Source organism: Neofelis nebulosa, chromosome 17, assembly GCF_028018385.1.
Source record: "Neofelis nebulosa isolate mNeoNeb1 chromosome 17, mNeoNeb1.pri, whole genome shotgun sequence".
NCBI lineage: Eukaryota > Metazoa > Chordata > Mammalia > Carnivora > Felidae > Neofelis > Neofelis nebulosa.
The window spans coordinates 3606509-3625847 of NC_080798.1; the positions used below are offsets into that span (position 1 = coordinate 3606509).

At 45.4% G+C, this 19339-nt stretch overlaps 2 protein-coding genes across 2 annotated transcripts; both read right to left on the minus strand.

The window, feature by feature from the left end:
• Positions 1 to 1242: 1242 nt before the first annotated feature.
• On the minus strand, positions 1243 to 8402 carry LOC131499775 (natural cytotoxicity triggering receptor 1-like). Its single transcript, XM_058708101.1, is given in 8 exon segments — positions 1243 to 1443; positions 1446 to 1562; positions 1666 to 1713; positions 2949 to 2999; positions 3264 to 3542; positions 5552 to 5836; positions 6020 to 6055; positions 6139 to 8402. Coding segments are annotated over 8 exon segments (912 nt in total). The 5' UTR covers positions 6173 to 8402; the 3' UTR covers positions 1243 to 1381.
• Positions 8403 to 8668: 266 nt separating this feature from the next.
• On the minus strand, positions 8669 to 19237 carry LOC131500103 (immunoglobulin alpha Fc receptor-like). Its single transcript, XM_058708843.1, has 5 exons — positions 19150 to 19237; positions 18845 to 18880; positions 15642 to 15926; positions 10646 to 10853; positions 8669 to 9753 (listed from the first exon to the last, which is right to left on the minus strand). Exons 1-5 carry the CDS (start codon positions 19235 to 19237, stop codon positions 9696 to 9698), a joined length of 675 nt encoding a protein of 224 aa, XP_058564826.1. The 3' UTR covers positions 8669 to 9695.
• Between the last annotated feature and the right edge of the window lie 102 nt (positions 19238 to 19339).

Here is a 19339-nt window from a genome sequence, read left to right on the forward strand (position 1 = left end):
AATTGTAGGTTTCCTGCCATCAGAATATGAAATATTTGGACTATCACAAACATACTCCACTCAAGTCCATCACATCTTGGGATGAAGTCTATGATTCAGCATCAACAGAAATTCTTGGCCCTTCACACCCAGCAGATGAGGAACAACAACAAAAATAAAGAACGTTCAATATTTGTCCACTGGTAGTGAGATAGCAGTTGGTGCTGTTTTCAACTCCTGTAGTTGGAAATGATAAGGGTTACCACATGTTGAGTTAATTTACATGTTTCAGAGCCTATGCTGGGTTTCTTGATATTCTTTATCTCAATTAAATATGCATGTTACCCTTTTGAGGTTGGAAATAAAGTTCTCTGATATATAACAGAAAACTCAAGATTTAGAGAATGGATTTGACCCATGTGAGGTGTCAGAATCTTGAGGGGGGACAGGGACCCATAAAATGTTTATATTAATGGGTTGGTCAAGTAGAAATTCTCAAGGAACAAAGGGTCTGGACAGCATTTCAAGGACCGTAATCAGGAATCTCAAGTTCTGAGCTTGTGCCATAGCCTCACTTATATATCCATTGATCTGACGCGTATTTCCTGAGAACTCTCTTTGTGCGGGAGCTGTGAGCACAGCCGTCATACCTGACACGGACTTAATTCACACAAGTTGACTGTAGAGACAGGAAAATGGATACGTATGCAGTGTGACAGTCTCAGTGCTGTTCTAGATAAAAATAGGTGCTTTGGGGGCATGGGAGAGATATCTTAAGTCAAACTGGAGGGTTTGGGGGACTTTTCTGGAGGAGCCCTGAGGAACAAGGCAAAGTATGGATAAAGAAGTGAAGAAGACAGAACCTTGTGGTGGCGTAGGGGCAGAGGAGTTGGGGCAAGGCTGACACCCAGCCAGGATACACACTCAGATGGCTGGACCATTTGTTCACAGCCCACATCTCTGTCGGCCAGCAGTTGCCTCTCTGGCTCCTGGTCCAGCTCATAAATGCTTATTCTGTACTGGTTGTTAAATGTCTTCAATAACATGTTGCAGCAAAGGAAAGAAGAAATATGGATAAAGACCAAAGTAGGAAAGAAATACTCCGTGGCCATGCTGTTAATGAAGGAGATATTTTTGGGGAAGGCCAGCGAGGTTAAAACTTTGCTTTGCATTAGGCAGGCACAAAAATGCTTAGAGCCCAGAAGAGACAGTGCAATCTGTCTGCGGGAGAAATTTAACATCTGCCTCCTGCCTCCCCCAGGAAGTTTCTCCGAACCCAACGCAGCTGTCTTGCGGTGAACCCCCCTCCGCGGGCACAACACAGAGCTCACACAGCCCGAGGTCAAGATCAGCTTTCAGCTCTACCTGTGGCCAACCCATCCCTTGGTCATTTGCCCAGGAGTCACTGTGTTCTGAACCTTCTCCTGTGTTCCTGACTTGAAGCCCTGTTCCTTGAAGTTCCTGTTGTATTCTCTTCCTGCAAAGCCAGCCTTCAGTCAGGAGGTACCCAAGAACCACCAGGACCAGGAAAGCCAGACCCATCCGAAGGAGATTCTGGGCAGTGTGATTCCAGAGGGCAGGGTCTGGGGGCAGAAACACAGAGTGGACACCTCATCTCTGTCCCTCATGTCCTTTCCAGATCACACACTTTCACAGCCTGCAGCCCCCCACCCCCTGCTTGCCTACCTTGCTGGAGTGCTGTGTTCGTGGTTAGCAGGTGGGGGTCCCAAGAGTCTGCGGATGACAAGAAGAGTGAAGAAGGGGGGCAAGAGAGAGATGGTACTGACCCCTTCAGTCCCAGCCTCTCCTGCCCTCAGACAGACCCCATGGCCCTCTGCAGCTTTTCTAGGTCCCCACCCCATGCTTCTGGTCCTCGTGGATTCATCTGGCAGGTAGAGAGGAAGAGCCAAGGGACAGGTGAACCCTGACGGAGGAATTCAGCCCCAGGACTTTGAGCGAGGCATGTCTTATGTCTGAGCCTCAGTTCCCTCATTAAGTCGATCAACATGGCTTCTCGTTCCTCATCCCACTGGCCATCTCACTGTCTTGGGGCAAACACAGTGGCTGATCCCTCTCTCTGAAATGTTCTTTCTCTGCATAGCCACAGGACCAATGCCCTCAGCTCTCTCAGATATTTGCTCTGTGAGTCTGATTCAGACAACTCTATTCAATATTGCCATCTGCTCACGCCCCCCCCACCCAAGTCACTATAACCCCATTCGTTCTTTGTCTGTCGTCCACACCACTGTTTGCTCCTCATGTGCTATGTGATTGGCTTCTTTTTTTTTTTAATGTTTATTTATTTTTCAGACAGAGAGAGACAGAGCATGAATGGGGGAGGGTCAGAGAGAGAGGGGGACACAGAATCGGAAGCAGGCTCCAGACTCCAAGCTGTCAGCACAGAGCCCGACGCGGGGCTCGAACTCACGGACCGCGAGATCATGACCTGAGCCGAAGTCAGACGCTCAACCGACTGAGCCACCCAGGCGCCCCCCCTTTTTTTTTTTTTAATTTTTTTTAACGTTTATTTATTTTTGAGACAGAGAGCATGAACAGGGGAGGGGCAGAGAGAGAGGGAGACACAGAATCTGAAACAGGCTCCAGACTCCAAGCTGTCAGCACAGAGCCCGACGCGGGGCTCCAACTCACGGACCGTGAGATCGTGACCTGAGCCGAAGTCAGACGCTCAACCGACTGAGCCACCCAGGCGCCCCCCCTTTTTTTTTTTTTTAATTTTTTTTAACGTTTATTTATTTTTGAGACAGAGAGCATGAACAGGGGAGGGGCAGAGAGAGAGGGAGACACAGAATCTGAAACAGGCTCCAGACTCCAAGCTGTCAGCACAGAGCCCGACGCGGGGCTCCAACTCACGGACCGCGAGATCGTGACCTGGCTGAAGTCGGACGCTCAACCGACTGAGCCACTCAGGCGCCCCCCCTCCTCCAAGTTTACAAGTACTTGTTACTTACCAGAAAAAGAGGTGTGTTCTGTGGGTGCAAGGCTGGTGTCCCCAGCATCTTCTGGTAACGGAAATGAAGAAAGCAAGTAACGGTTTGGGGTTTCCTCTGGCCTTCCCACCTGGTCTCTGTACCCTCCCCCCATCCCTTTGGCCTTCTTCCTCAAGAACAATCGACAGAGCCTCCGGAAAATGCATGTGGATGAGGGCATTGGTGGGAGGACACTCTAAATCTTCCCACCTGTCCCTTAGCTGCCTCCCTCGTTTCTGGTTGGGGTTCACTCGGGGTTCCAAAGAGCACGTGGGGGAAATTTGAGAGCTTCCTCACCTGTGACCAGGAGCTTCACAGGCTCACTGGGGAAAGACCAGGCGTGGTTGTTATAAGAGCCAAAGCATCTGTATGTCCCTCTGTGGGCTGTGCTCACAGGGCCCACGGGGAACCCCACCTGGGTGTTCCCGTATCTGGGCTGTGGGCGGCTGGATCTTCCCTCCTTGAGCAGAAAGAACATGTTTGTTGCAGTCTCTAGACGGCAATAGAAGGTCACATTGTCTCCTGAGCTCACCTCAGGCCTGGGATGAACAGAGAGGGTGGGTGTGTCATACATTTCTGTGGGAGAAGGAGACAGGTAGGTTAAAAGTCATTATCCCGCTTCCTATATCTCCCGTCCCCCCTTCGCCTTAAGACTGGGACGTCACTCGCCACAATCTCTCTCTCTTCTGTTTTGGTCATGGACACACCCTCCCCGATGTCTCCCTTCAAGACTGAGACACTCCCTCCTCCAGCTTTCAGGAGCATTAATATGAATCTCTCTCTGGGAATTGCCCCACATCAGTGGTTCTGAGTTAGAGATCCTTGGGTCCAGTGACATCAGCATCACCTGGAAGCTTTTTTTTTTTTTTTTAGAAATGCAGATTACCAGGCTCCACCCCAGACCCGCTGCATCAGAAACTCAGGGGTAGGGCAGCCATCTTTGTTTTTAAAAACTATTATTGTTTTCAATTGTTATAAAATACACATAACATAGCATTTACCACCCTAACCATTAAAAAAAATTTTTTTTGATACTTATTTATTTTTGAGAGACAAAGTGGCAGAGTGCAAGCAGAGGAGGGGCAGAGAGCAAGGGAGACACAGAATCCGAAACAGGCTCCAGGCTCTGAGCTGTCAGCACAGAGCTCCGTACAGGGCTTAGAACCCACGAACCGTGAGATCATGACCTGAGTCGAAGTCGGACACTTAACCGATTGAGCCACCTAGGCGCCCCTGCCCACATCTTAACCGTTTTTTTTAAATTTTTTTTAACGTTTATTTATTTTTGAGACAGAGAGAGACAGAGCATGAACAGGGGAGGGGCAGAGAGAGAGGGAGACACAGAATCTGAAACAGTCTCCAGGCTCTGAGCTGTCAGCACAGAGCCCGACGCAGGGCTCGAACTCACGGACCGCGAGATCATGACCTGAGCCGAAGTCGGCCGCTTAACCGTCTGAGCCACCCAGGCGCCCCACATCTTAACCATTTTTAAGGGTACAGTTCAGTGGCACTAAGCACATTCACATTGCTTTGTGTAGGCATCCTCACCATCGGTCTTCAGAAATCTTTTCATCTTGCAAATCTGAAACTCTGTCCCCATTACTAAACACCATCTTCCCATCCCCGTCCCCCAGCCCCTGACAGCCACCATTCTGCTTTCTGTCTCTATGTATTTGACCATCCTGGGTCCTACACGGAAGTGGAACCAGACAGTATTTGTCCGTGTGTGACTGTCTTATCTCACCGAGCGTGATATCCTCAAGGTTCATCCATATTGTAGCAGCTGTCAGAATTTCCTTCCTTTTTAAAGGCCAAACAATATTCCGTTGTGTGTATAGACCACATTTTGTTTATCTGTTCCTTGGTCAATAGACACTGGGGTTGTTGCTACCTTTTGGCCACTGTGACTAGGGCTTTGGTGCACAAGGGTGCACTAAAGCCGTCTGTGTTATCACGAACCCTCCGAGTGGTTCTGATACCTGCTTAAGTGGGAGAATGGCATCCCTCAGCTTCCTTAACTGAGACAGCCTTCCCTCCCAACTCTGTTCTATCTGGTCTTTTTCCATACCGTTATTTCCTCCTCATGTGCTTATGATTGATAGATTTACCCTAAACTTGACTCATGGTCTGTCTTCTCCCGCTAGAAATCAAGTGCCACAAAAGCAGATGTTTGCATGGAACCCCCAGAGGAGGGGTTCCCATCCACTCCCTGGTTGACCCTGGTGGGTACAGAGCCCCTAGCCTCAGTTTGAGACTGCTAGGAAGGGCCATCCCGGGTCTGGAGTTCCACATTGGTTTGGCTGAGATGTCGGTTGAAACCACCCCAGGGTCCACCTTCGCCTCCTGTCCAGCCTGATTCCCTCACTTTTCATCACAGAGGTCACTTTTGAGGATACTCCCCAGATACATGCAAACATCCATCTCAGAACATCTCACCTGGAGAGCCTGACCTATGACAAATCCGCTCCTAGACCACAGATAACCAAGGATGAGGTTTGGATGACACTAAAGGAGATTAATAAATGATGACCCTCCCCGGGATTCAGGCTTGGGGGATGACCACAGATAGAGGATGGGACATTTACCTGTTACCACCAGGTCCAGAGGGTCACTAGGATTTGACCAGAGCTCCCCGCTTCGGTAAATGCACCTGTATTGCCCTGCAGTGAGCAGGGTCATGGCTGAGATGGGGAATGAGACTATGTTCCTTATTCCAGGCTGTCTTGGGCTCTGCCAGGCAGAGAGGCGTCCCTCGAAATACAGCTGGTACTCAGTGGCCTCAGGAATCCCCTGGCATAAGATCTTTACTGGCCTTCCCTTCGGAATCATGAAATTGGGCTTGGCCCAGATGATGGGTTTTGAAAGAATCTCTGTAAGGGAATCAGAGGCAGGAGTTCTACATAAAGCCCCTTCCCACCCACATTTCCACCCGGTTGCTGGCCTCAAGCCTTCCTAGAAAACCAGAGCCCCTGTCCCCTCCTCCGGTTGCTTGTAGGTGGATACTTAGCCTGAGCCCAGAAAAGAGACCCTGGGGCTCTGACGGAGGGACTCACGTGTCTGGGCGCCGATGGTCTGGCTCAGATATAGCCCTGGAAGATAGGAACAGTGAGCCATGCCACCCCACCCATGTCCAGACCCCAGGATTGTGTCTCCCTCTCAGGAGAGAACTCACCAAGGCAGAGCAGGGCAGTGAATGTGGAGGTCATAGCCTAGATTCTTCCAGGCGAATGTGGAGATGGAGGCCAGCAGGCCAGCAGGCCAGGAAGATGCCACAGGATGTGGTGGGTAAAGCCTAGCACTAATTGCCATGGGGCTTTCACCTGACCTTTTTTTTTTTTTTTAAACAAGAGAAGGTTCACGGTTTTCCCTCTACCTCTGACCATGAGGTATAAAGACACATCTGATCATATCTGTGGTCTAACCAGATCCTCTGACAGTTGTGTGCCCCACCTGAAACTCATTCGTTTCAGGGCCCACTTCTAAAATCTGAAATGTGGACATTACACCCAGGGAAGGCAGAAGACGATGTACAGAGAAGAAACCTTAGAATCATTTAAAAAATATGTGTTTAGGGGCACCTGGGTGGCTCAGTCGGTTGAGCGTCCAACTTTGGCTCAGGTCATGATGTCACAGTCCGTGGGTTCTAGCCCCGCGTCGGGCTCTGTGCTGACAGCTCAGAGCCTGGAGCCTACTTCAGATTCTGTGTCTCCCTCTCTCTCTGCTCTGCCCCCGCTCACACTTTGTCTGTCTGTCTGTCTCTCTCTCAAAAATAAATCAACATTAAAAGAAAGTTTTTTTAAATATGTGCTTAGCCTTGGCTCCCCTCTGTTTGTTGTGCATGTGCTTGGGAAAGTTAATTGGTGTCATCAGAATGGAATGATAACACTATCTTCTCCAAAGTTTCATTACGATGTTTCAACAAAATGCTGTTTTTTAAATGAAAATGTCCTGTTTTTTACATGAGTATATTCCTTTAGTCTGTTATAAAGCAGAAATTAAATATTAAAATATTTAACATTTTAGCATATTTTGAAATTCAAAATGTGTTCATATTTTTTCCTCCAAAGGTCTAAACAATGTTCGAAAATGAAATGTTATGCCAATTTATGTTGTGCCTTACGTTCTATGAGGAAATCTCTCTCAATCTGGTATCTTTTGTTCTTATTTCTTGATTTTGTGGTTGAACATATTCCATTCGCTTTCTTATTTATATATAGCAAAATCCACTCTTTTCCTGTTCAGTTCTGTATGAGTTGTGATAAACGTATACAGTCATGTAACCGACACCTAAGTCAAAATGTAGGACAGTTTCGCCTTCATATAAGTGGTGTCAGTAGTGTTTGTCCTTGTGTGTCTGACTTATCTCACTTAGCATGGTGTCCTCTGGGTTCATTCCTGTGGTTGCAAATGACAGGATTTCTATTCCATTCTTTTCTGTGGCCTCCAGTCCTCAGCTCCAAATTCCAGGACCCCTCTTCTCTAGCCAGCCAACATTCACCCATGCTCCCCTGTCTAGATGGTCTCCACCAAAATATCCTTATAACGTTTGGAGGAAAGGCACTGTCCTCATGTGCCTATAACATCTTTCTCTTGGGTAAAGAAAAGATCAAGCAAGATGATCACTGTTGATTGAGATGGTAGCTGGCACATCCATTCTTGGGCAGATTCTGACCTAAAATCGGTAGCTCTCCTCTCCCTGTGAAAAGGTCATGTACTGGATTGCCACTGTCTTGTCTTCCCATAGAGGATTCGCCAAGGACACAGTTGGGGGCTTCTTCCAGCTGACTTCCTGTGTTGCATCATTTAGGGAACTTAGCCTCGATAGACTTACAGGAAGAATGAGTGCAGAAGAAGCAGTGGGTGGGGACCAAGGGCCACCTACCGGAATGTTTACATTGACCACATTTCTAGAGAGAGGACACAGCCTACGCATGTGAGAAACCTGGCTGTGTGCTATGGGTTTTTTTGTTTTTAAGTCACTCTTGGCTTGTGGAAACGTTTAGATAACAAAGCATGGGAGAGGGAGGGCAGTGGTTGCTAGCCCACAGGAGACAATGAGGCAGGCTCATCTGTAGATGACAAAGATGTCTCTAGGCCAAGAGGGCATCTTGTCTCACCTCTCTTCCACGATACATCTTAATTTGCTCATCATTGTCAGCCTAAAGTCCATCCATAGCATGAAGGTCAGGCTCCTGATGAATGGGTCCCTGCGTCAGGAAAGAGGTGGTCATCCTTTGGGGACAAAGTGACCAGGGGTAGAGAAGTAGTTCTCTTGGAATTGTGAAAGTTCTGCTACCCCTTGCTTCAGAAATTTCTAGATTCTCTTCAAGAGGCTGGTTGCCTGATAACATGTTCCTTTGAAATTATTTTCAAAGTTGGCGGGAACTCCCTGGGATTGAAGTCAACCTGCTGGCACCAGAGAGGATCAGGCTAACATCTCCATGGCATGGCCCTAGTTGGGGTGGGATCTGGACTTTAGAGAATGGGTCTAGCCTCAGTTTCCTGATGGGTTTCCTCTCTACTTACTATTTTAATAATTTACACATGCATAATGACAGTTCTATATCTCAAGTGTTTTGGCGTGCTAGTTCTCCCATTATATTTTGAGGGTTCTTTGTTTCTTCACGAAGTTTGCAATATTTTATTGCTGGTCATTTATGGGTCAACTTTTTGCAAATTGTGGTAAAATATACATAACCAAATTTTACCATTTTAACTACTTTTTTATTGTAGCAAAAAAATACATAACATGAAATTCACCATCTTCGCCAAGTCTAAGTGTACAGTTCAGTAGTGTGCAGTACGTTTCATTTTTAAGTAATCTCTACACCCAATATGGGGCTCAAACTCACAACCCTGAGATCAAGTGTTGCACACTCCACTGCTGAGCCGGCCTGGCGCCCTTCAAATCATATCATTTCTAAGCCTCTGTTTGTTCATGTGACACATGGATTGATTAAAATAAAATTCACAGGGCTGTAGTAAGCTTTTGTAAATGAAATGACTAACATAAAGCCCAACATAGAGGTGAAGGTCATGGAATATAAGTCCTCATACTCTTTTCCCCAAGCCACGCCTTCCATTTAACCTAAATCAGCCCAATATATGAACTATCAAAGGTAAATGCACTCACCATTCAGTGCCTGGAATAAAAAAGGCAAAGCAGAATTTATTTTTACTGTTAAGGGAGTTATGCTGGCTAAACATGATGCCTCTGAGTCTCTGAGCAGAGCCTACAGGGTTTTTGGGAAATATGGATTCTCAGGGCCTCTTGTGGATTGGCATCATCTGTAAAAGATGTTTATTGAAGGGGGACTTTATTTTATTTTTTATTTTTTATTTTGTAAAATTTACATCCAAATTAGTTAGCATGTAGTGAAACAATGATTTCAGGAGTAGATTCCTTAATGCCCCTTACTTATTTAGCCCATCCCTGCTCCCACAATCCCTCCAGTAACTCTTTGTTCTCTGTATTTAAGAGTCTCTTATGTTTTGTCCCCCTCCCTGTTTTTATATTACTTTTGTTTCCCTTCTGAAAGGTTGGCTGTCACTCACAGGTACAGTTACTGAAGTAAATCCGTTTCTGATTGGCTGACATTTAGAAGCAAGGAGCTGATTGGTTGAATCACCAGGGCGTTTTTCATTGAGGGGAGTGGTCATTGCTGATGGGTGAAAAACCGGCTCCGGCGGCTTTTTGTCATCATGGCTACCAGACAACGTAGTCTTTTTCTAGGAGGGGAGGGTCTTTTTATTCCCAGGTTTACAGTATGCTTTTCCACACAAGGCCCTGGTGTGGACACAACCAAGGGTGTGAGGTTGATCCTATCTCTCTGTGGGATCAAATCTCATTGCATCTCTCAGGTCCAAATCCTGGCTCTGATGTAAAGTCTCTGATTAGCCTTCCTCTGAAACTGTGGCACTTCCTCATGGTTTTATCGGGCCCAATATCTAACATGTCCTTCATCAACTTATTTGTTCATAATCTCAATAAATAGTTCCAGTATTTTATGTTTTGCATACTTCACGATAGATACTACAAAGAGATGATTCGATAGACTAAGCAGCTCAAAGGACTGAGATAACCCAGAGGAGATGCTTGTTGGGGCTGTTTTCACAAGTCTATCAACTTTGCATTGGAGGCATGAGACATCTTGAAATGTTAGTTTCATAAGAACAGGAAAGTCTTTTTAACAACAGGGAAAGCATGTGTTAATACGCAAATGTCATCGTAGGGAAAACTAGAAGCACTCATGTCATGGGAAGTATGGTATGTTGAATGGACAGTATTAATAATTAATTGGTGGTATTAATAATTAATGGCATTCTGAATGTTAAGGTCTTACCTAGGAAGATGTAAGGGTACCTGGTTTGGCTGATAAATTCAAGACAGATTAAAGTCTTGAGCCAGACCTTCTGTAGAGGCTGGAAAAAAAGTCAGGATTGAGAACTAGGAATACTTTGAATAATTTTTATCACAGACAAGACTGTACCGAGGATTTTATCACCAAATCTAGAAAAGTGGTATACAACTGTATTAGATACATATAAGAGAATACGATTGGTTTGGTTTGAAAATGGATCCAAAATTGTCAGTGCCTCTTTCTCCCTTATGTTCTCCCAGTAGTTCTGCAGGGCTCGACAAGTGCTGACTCCTTTCTATTTCAGTGACAGGTGGCTACCTGGTGTCTCTTAAGGCTTTGTCCAAAGGTCCAGTCTGACATTTGTGTTTACTCCGGCTCAGTTCAGGAAAATCTGGCCAGTCTTCCTTGTTTGGAACCTTATGGCTGTGCCAATTTCCAATGACTATGGCCAAGAGAACCACAAGGACCAGTCCTGCCATGCCCATACGGATCAAATTCTCCATTGTGTAATCTTGGTTCATTATATCTGTGGACATAATTCAAAGGAGATGAGCAATCATTGGTCATGTTCCATTTCATCCCAACACAGAGCCCTGAAAAGGAGCTCATTTCCCTATTTGTGCTTCCACTAACCCTCCCCCCCCCCCCAATAAGCTCATGCATTCACGAGTGCCATACTTAGTCTGTGAGCCTGGATCCAAGGGGCATCTTGTGAACAGGAAAGGAGGTGATTATGGGGATGTTGTGTTGGCTCTTGAATCCCTCTTCATGTAGTAATTTCCCTCAAAGTCTAGTCAAAGCCTTGCAGTCAAATGTTCTGCTCCTGAGCTATATCCCCTACATGCACCCCAATGTTTATAGAAGCACAATCAATAATAGCCAAAGTATGGAAAGAGCCCAAATGCCCATTGACTGGTGAATGGATACAAAGATGTGGTATGTATATACAATAGAATATTACTCAGTGATAAAAAAGAATGAAATCTTGCCATTTGCAACAACATAGATCCAACCAAAGTGTATTATGCTAAGCGAAATGAGTCCGTCAGAGAAAGACAAATATCGTATGATTTCATTCATATATGGAATTTAAGAAACACAAAAGATGAACATATAGGAAGGAAAGGAAAAATAAGATAAAAACAGAGAGGAGGCAAACTATAAGAGACTCTTAGATACAGAGAACAACCTGAGTGTTGCTGGAGAGGAGGTTGTGGGGTGAGGTGGTGAGCCAAATGGGTGATAGACATTAAGGAGAACGCTTGTTGGGATGAGTATTGGGTATCATATGTAAGTGATGAATCATTGGGTTCTACTCCTGAAGCCAAGACTACAATGTATGTTAACTACCTTGAATTTAAATAAATAAATTAAATTTAAAAACCCACAGCCTTGCAACACCTTCATGTATTCAGAATAGTACATTTTCTCTATACTTTCCCACCCCACATAACAATTGGTGTTCCTCTTCCATGCGTGACAAAGGATATGGTACTGTTGGTATCTGGGAAGTAGCTAGGAGAAAGTCTTCATATAATCTTTGGTAAAATTTATCTCCACTCTTGTGTGACTGTTCACTAGACATTGCTGTTCACTGAAACTTTAAGAAAAATTTCTTCATCTGTTATATGGGCTTCATAGGCCTATGTGCCAGGAATTAATAAAGTACTGTGAGATTACAGTGCTCATAAATTGTAGTAACTCTCTCTGGTTAAAATACAGAAATTAGGGGCACCTGGGTGGCTCAGTCGGTTAAGTCCAACTTTAGCTCAGGTCATGATTTCATGGTTCGTGAGTTCAAGCCCCGCTGTCAGAGCAGGGTCTGCTTCAAATCCTCTGTCCCCTTCTCTCTCTGCCCCTCCCCCACTCGTGCTCTCCCTCTCCCTCTCTCAAAAATAAATAGACATGGGGCGCCTGGGTGGCGCAGTCGGTTAAGCGTCCGACTTCAGCCAGGTCACGATCTCGCGGTCTGTGAGTTCAAGCCCCGCGTCAGGCTCTGGGCTGATGGCTCAGAGCCTGGAGCCTGTTTCTGATTCTGTGTCTCCCTCTCTCTCTGCCCCTCCCCCGTTCATGCTCTGTCTCTCTCTGTCCCAAAAATAAAAAAAAAAAAAAAAAAAAACGTTGGAAAAATAAATAGACATTAATAAATACAGAAATTAATTTCAAACGGATTTTGATTTTCAGATTAGAAGATAATACAAGATAGTATCATCCCAACACTGGGACAGATGATTTTTAAAACAAGACAAGGTGACTATCTACTCTAAAGAAAAAGACTAATAGATTCGCTCCTCCTCCACCGATGCCCAACTATCCATGCACTGTTAAATGAAAAGAGCACTCTAGCCTGTATGATCTTACAGAGCCATGACTACTATATCTGCTCAGCTTGTGGAGTGATCGGACAAAGTGGCCACAGGAGATGAATGCGGTCGCCCCACTCAGCGGTCCGCAGTTACTTTCTTTTGCTCGAACTTGTCTTCTCTCGCTGAGCTGAGTAATGCAAACAGTATAATAATTGGGCTTATGCTAGAGTTTCTAGCCAATCACTCAGAGTGGAGTCTAGTACTGAAGGTCAGTTTAAGGGTTCCCAGATGCAGCTAAGCATATGAAAAAAGAGAAGTGGGTTAGTCTAAGGTGGTGTCTGGGATCTATGTCTCAACCACACCCCTTAACATGATTCTAAACGTTGGACTCTCCATTCTCAACAGACCACATGTTTTTTTTTTTTATTGTTCTTTAATGTTTATTTATTTTTGAGAGAGAGAGAGAGAGAGAGAGAGAGAGAGAGACAGACAGGGCATGAGTGGGAGAGGGGCAGAAAGAGAGAGAGGGAGACACAGAATCCTTAGCAGGCTGCAGTGCAGGCTCTGAGATGTCAGCACAGAGCCAGACTCGGAGCTCAAACTCATGAACTGTGAAATCATGACCTGAGCCGAAGTCAGACACTCAACTGACTGAGCCACCCAAGTGCCCCCAGACCACGTTTTTAAAGGGTGCTGTCTACAGAACTCTAGGAGAGGATGTGAATGTTGAATGGGATGTGGATGAAAGTCTTTTTCTCTTCACAGTCCTCTGCTTAATGGCCCTCTACTACCCCACTGTTTTTTCTCAGTGTACTTTTCCATATTCCTGCCTAATGCCAAGGCCCCAAGAGGAGGATTCAGGGCTGGGCTGGGGTGCACCTACCTGTGACCACAAGCCCCAGGGCATCACTGGGGGCTGACCACACATAAGGGCTGCCACTGTACCAACCATAACACCTTTAGTTCCCTGAGAAGTTGTGGTTCACAGGGCCTAGAATAAAGTTGCCTTGGTGTACCCCATTTTGGTGCTGTGACAGGGTGGCTCCTCCTTCTTTGGTCAGTAAAAATCTATCAAATGGGATGTCTGTTGAGCTGCACTGCAGGGAAATATTCTCTCCCAGCATCGCCACCATGCCCTGCACCGCTGAGAGGGAGGGTTTGTCGTACAAGCCTTAAAGAAAAGAGAGTGAGCTATTAGCAAGATTTTTCATCCTTTTCCCTTTATCCTCAACACTCATGTTGGGTCCATCCTAAGGGAAGACAAGATGCTGATATTCCTTGATTCAAAGGAATGGGAGCTGGGAACTTCCCATTTTCCTACCCCAGGACATATACTCTGTCCCAAATTATTGCAGACAGGGCTGAGCAAACAAGCAGCCTGTGAGACTTGGGTGAGATACCATTTTCAAGAGATAGAGATCTTGTTTCTAAAGCCACAAGACCCACATGATTCTGTTCCCAATTACAACCTGTGGGGCTTTCCCCCACACCACCAGGAAATTCTGAGACACCCAATGGGCATCCCATAATTCAACTTAATTCTGACATTATCTCCCTGGAGATAACCTCAGATCCCATAGGTTAGGAGCTCAGTCCTATGAGACCACCCCCACTTCAGATGCCAATCACAAGCCCTTGCTGTCACCTGTGCTTCTGACAGAATGGCTATGAATCAGAAGTTCCCAGAACTCCTTCCTTGGGTTCGCTTAATTTGCTAGAATGGCTTATAGGACTCAAGAAATCAGTTTACCCGCTAGATCACTGGTTTATTCTAAAGGATGAAATCAGGGACAACCAAATGGTAGAGATAAGTAAGGCCCAGGTGCCATATCCTTGTGCCCGGCTCTACCAGTGCCTCCTTGTGCTCACCAACCTGGATTCTTTCCTTTTGGGTTCTTATGGAGGCTTCATTACATAGGCATGATTGATTGAACCTTTGGCCATTGGTGATTGATTCAATCTCCAGCCCCTCTCCTCTCCTTGGAGGTAGTCCAAAAGTTATCTCTTTGACATAACCTCAGGAGTGGTCAAAAGGGGGTTGTTAGGAATACCAAAACATCTTTGTCATTCACATAACTCAGGAAATTCCAAGGGATTTAGGAGCTCTGTGCCAGGAACAGGAATGAAGACCATATATAGAGTTCTTACTATAAATCACAATATCACAAGCCACATGTTAAGGAAAAGGGCGGATAGTATCCAAAGAATTTGAGGAGCTATGTCAGGGACAGAGAGAGTCGATATTATGTAAAAAGAATGTCAGCAGGTAGAAATTCAGGGTGGACTCTTCTAGAAAAAAGATGCTTCTAGAAGCACGGGGTCAAGCCACCTTGAATAGAGAGGGCTTAAAACCAAGGGCTGGATTCATGCAGGGAGCATAGGGAGCATAACTACCTCACCCGCCTCAGGTACAGGCTGCATATAATGATTTCCTTCCATATGGAAAGGGTTGGGAGAGAAACCTGCCTATGCCACCTCAGCCAGGTGCTCAATCTCAGCATCAACAGCCATATTCATTTGCATGGTATGTACCCTCAGTGTGATGTGGTGAAAATGTTACTGTGCTTCTGTGGTCTCCCTCACAGTGATCCAATGACCCTAGCAACATCCAGACAACTTCCAATATTGGGACATTCTACAAAATACCTGACCAGCACTCCTTAAAACTTCCACATCCAAGGGGAACCTAAGCAGATATGATAACTCTATGCAGCATGGGATAGGATCCTGGGACAGATGAAGGACACTGGATAAAAGCTAAGGAAATCTAAATAAACTGTGGACTTCAGTGCATGCTAAGTTATCCATATTGGTTCATTAATAGGAAGAAAAGTCCGTACTAATGGAAGATGTTAACAGCAGGGGAGAGTGGGTGACAGGTCTATGGGAATGCCTCTGTCTTATCTTCTCAACTTTTCTGTAAACCCAAACTGTTCTAAAAGTAAAGCCTTTGAAAGAATAAGAAAGAAACAACACCCAAGGGCTGGAGACACTGGATGTGTCCTCACCTGTCACCACCAGCTCCAGGGTTTTGCTGTGCTCCGATAATTTGTACTCTTTCCTATATTGGCACTGATAACGCCCTGCAGTGTTGGTATTCATGTGGCTAATGAGGAATTCAGCCTTCTCCTGAAATCCCAATTTCTTCTCTACCACCTCAAATGTGGAGTTTCTCAGGATTTCCAGTTGGTACAAGTAAGACTCAGGAGTCCCCCAACACAGGATCTTCACAGACTCATTCCAGGGAATCACAGAACCAGGTGTGGCAGATATAATAGGAATGGGAAAACACCCTGGAAGAAAATAGAGCCCAGAGTCAGGTGCCGGCCATGGAGAAACTATAGTGCTTTTCTTCTCTGTGGGGGAAATGCAAATAAGTTAAGGTCTGAAAGACCCAGGATTCCTTCCTTTTTAAAATCTTTTCCTTTTTTTGGTATATTTCAATTGTAGTAAAAAATATATAACATAAAATTCACCATTTCAACCATTAATTTTTTTTTTTTAATTTTAGAGAAAGTGAGAGCACGAGTGGGACAGAGGGGCAGAAGGAGAGAGAAAGAGAATCCCAAGGAGGCTTCATGCTTATCATGGAGCCCAACCCGGGGCTCAATCCCATGACCCTGGGATCATGACCTGAGCTGAAATCGAGTCAGCTGCTCAATGCACGGGGCCACCCAGGTGCCTCTCGACCATTTTTTAAATGTACAGTTCAGTGGAATTAATTACATTCATCATATTGCACAACCATGACCTCTATTTTCAGAATTTTTTCATGACTCCAAACAGAAACTCAGTAACTATTAGGCAATAACTCCCCATTCCTCTTTCCACATCTGATCTACTTCCTGTCTATGAATTTGCCCATTCAAGGTACCCCGTATCAAATACAGTATTTGTTTTTCCATGTCTGGTGTACTGCACTTAGCATAATATCTTCGAGGTTCATGCATGTGTACCACGTGTCAGAATACCCTTCTTTTTGATGGCCAAGTCACATTCCCTTGTATGTGTAGACCACATTTTGATTATCCACTCATGCCAATGAATATTTGGATTGTTTCTATCTTTCGCTATTGTGAATAATGCTGCTGTTACCATTGGTGTACAAATCTCTGTTCAAGTTCCTGTTTTCAATTCCTTTGGTTGTATATGTAGGAGTGGAATTGCTAGATCACATGACAATTCTATGTTTAGCCTTTTGAGGAACTGAACCCCTTCCTTTTCATATGTTCATTTTCTTTTTGAGGTGAAGTTCACATAACATACAATTAACCATTTTTAAAGTGTATGATTCGGTGGCATTTGGCGCATTCACAATGTTGTCCAATCATCACCTCTATCTTCTTGCATTTTTATCACCCCAAAAGAGACCCTGTATACACCAAGAGGTCACTCCCCACTCTACCTTCCCACAGCCCTTAGCAACCACTAGTCTGCCACAAAGTCTGTTTGGTGTTCCGTTGCCATGGCAACCCTCATGAACAACTCCAAGCCTGCTGGTTCCTTTATCAAGGTGTATCATCTCTTTTAGACCTGATAGTGGTGTGCTCGACTGCAGCTCTGTGAGGAGGGGCGGGGGGGTGGGGTAGAAAGGGAATTTGCCATTCTCATGAGGATTGCTGTAAAGGAAGACCAACTTGCTACAGGTGGCTGTGGAAGGTGTTGACTGTATTTACCAAAAATTGCAGGACTTCCTTTTACTTAATAGTATTCACTCACCAATACCTCCATGCTTTTGTTCTTCCAAAACAGATGAAGAGATCATGGATATCTCCATTAATGCAGATACAATGTTTATTTAATATAATGACCTAAACCAGTGGTTCTCAACAGGAGGCAATTTTGCCTCCCAGGGGACAATTCGGTAATGCCTAGGGACATTTTTGGTTGTCACATGGGGGCAGAAGGCACTGTTGGCATCTTCTGGGTAAAGGCCAGGGATCTTACAATGCACAGGACTTCCCTCCAAACAACACCTGCTCCCAAATGTCAATAGGACTGAGGTTGGGAAACCCTGACCTAAACAACCTGGTTAAGACCTTTAGGGGAATGACAATATGGGAAATGTCAGGTACTACTCTTAAAAATAGACAAGTGTAGGGGCACCTGGGTGGTTCAGTTGGTTGAGCGTCCGACTTCAGCTCAGGTCACGATCTCGCAGTCTGTGAATTCAAGCCCTGTGTCGGGCTCTGTGCTGACAGCCCAGAGCCTGGAGGCTTCGGATTCTGTGTCTCCCTGTCTCTCTGCTCCTCTCCCATTGTGCTCTGTTTCTCTCTCAAAAATAAACATTAAAAAAATAGGCAAGTATATAATCACAGGTCATGACACACAGTCTGCAGTACAGAGACACAGATCTTGGAAATTTGATAACAGATGTGAGGGTTCAGCTGATACATGAAGATGAGTAGCCTAGGCGATGTGGACAGACAGGTTAGGAGCATTGTGGATCACAGGAACAACAGGAGAAGGTCCTGGATAATAAAGTACAAATAAGTATGGGACACATGAAAACAAGGTCAGAGTGACTGAGGAGCAGAGACTCGGTGGGAGAATGGAAAATGGGCTTGGGGGAGCAGAAGCAGCCCAGCACACCTAGGGAGCCATGGCCATGGCCATGTCAGTAGGTTTATCTGAAGTTAGACCCCTGATGGGTTCTATGAAGGTGATAAACATACTTGTGTTTTAAACACACAAGTAATTCAGACTACAGTCTTTAGAAGGAACTGGAAGAGAAAAGACATGGATAGACATGGGATTCCATCCAAGGCAGTAACAGAGGTGACTGACTATACAGTTGTAATTGAGAGCTACTTCATACTAGTACACAGACTGCACAGGAGGGCAGGACTAAGGCAACATCTTGCTGAGTGAAGCAAAGTGGAGAGAGTGGAGAGAATCAGGTTGTGAAAACAAGTAGGTCTGACATAGGGACAGATATTGGGCAATCACTGATGGCTCCCAACTTCCTCACCCTTGGAGTTGTGAACATTCAGGTAAATACATGTCTTAGATATGGAACAGACAGCCTCATGGAAGCAAACACTAAACCCAGGGCTGAGTATGATGCTTTTGAGGGGTCTGGAGAGGGGGGCACAGCAGAGATGGCTTAAATGGGGAATAAAATTGGAATTCATTTGGGCTTTTGACTGTCTTTTCAACCCTTCTGTTCCAAAGTAGAAGGTGTCTGGGAAAGATTTAGGGGAACACTTACCTTCCTGTGCCCAAAGATTCTGGCTCAGACAGAGCACTGGAAGAGAGAGATTCACAAAAGATCAGTTTTCCAGTTTCAACAGTAGTCCTTGTTCCAATTCATGCTGACTAATGACATGCAGGGTGTCAACTTTTTCCCCCGAAAGGATAGTTTTCAGGTTCATCTTTTAGTTTTACCTCCTAGATTCCAGAACACAAGGCTCTCATCTATAGGAACTCTGGACCCACCATGGATCTCTAGACAGCATGATGTGGGTTGAACAGGCCCCACAAGCCACTTGGACTTGAACAGACACAGTTACAGACATCTGAACAAGGCCCAACTCTCTACTAAGGAGGCCAGAATCTCCTTGGCAGCCACTAAAGTCACTGAGTCCTCATAGTAAGAGGACATGGACAGTTTGGGGACATCTTCCCCCCCTGACCCACTTGCATTACAGGACTCACCGAGACAGAGATGGATGGTGTCTCTGGGGGCCCTGATTCTGTCAGAACC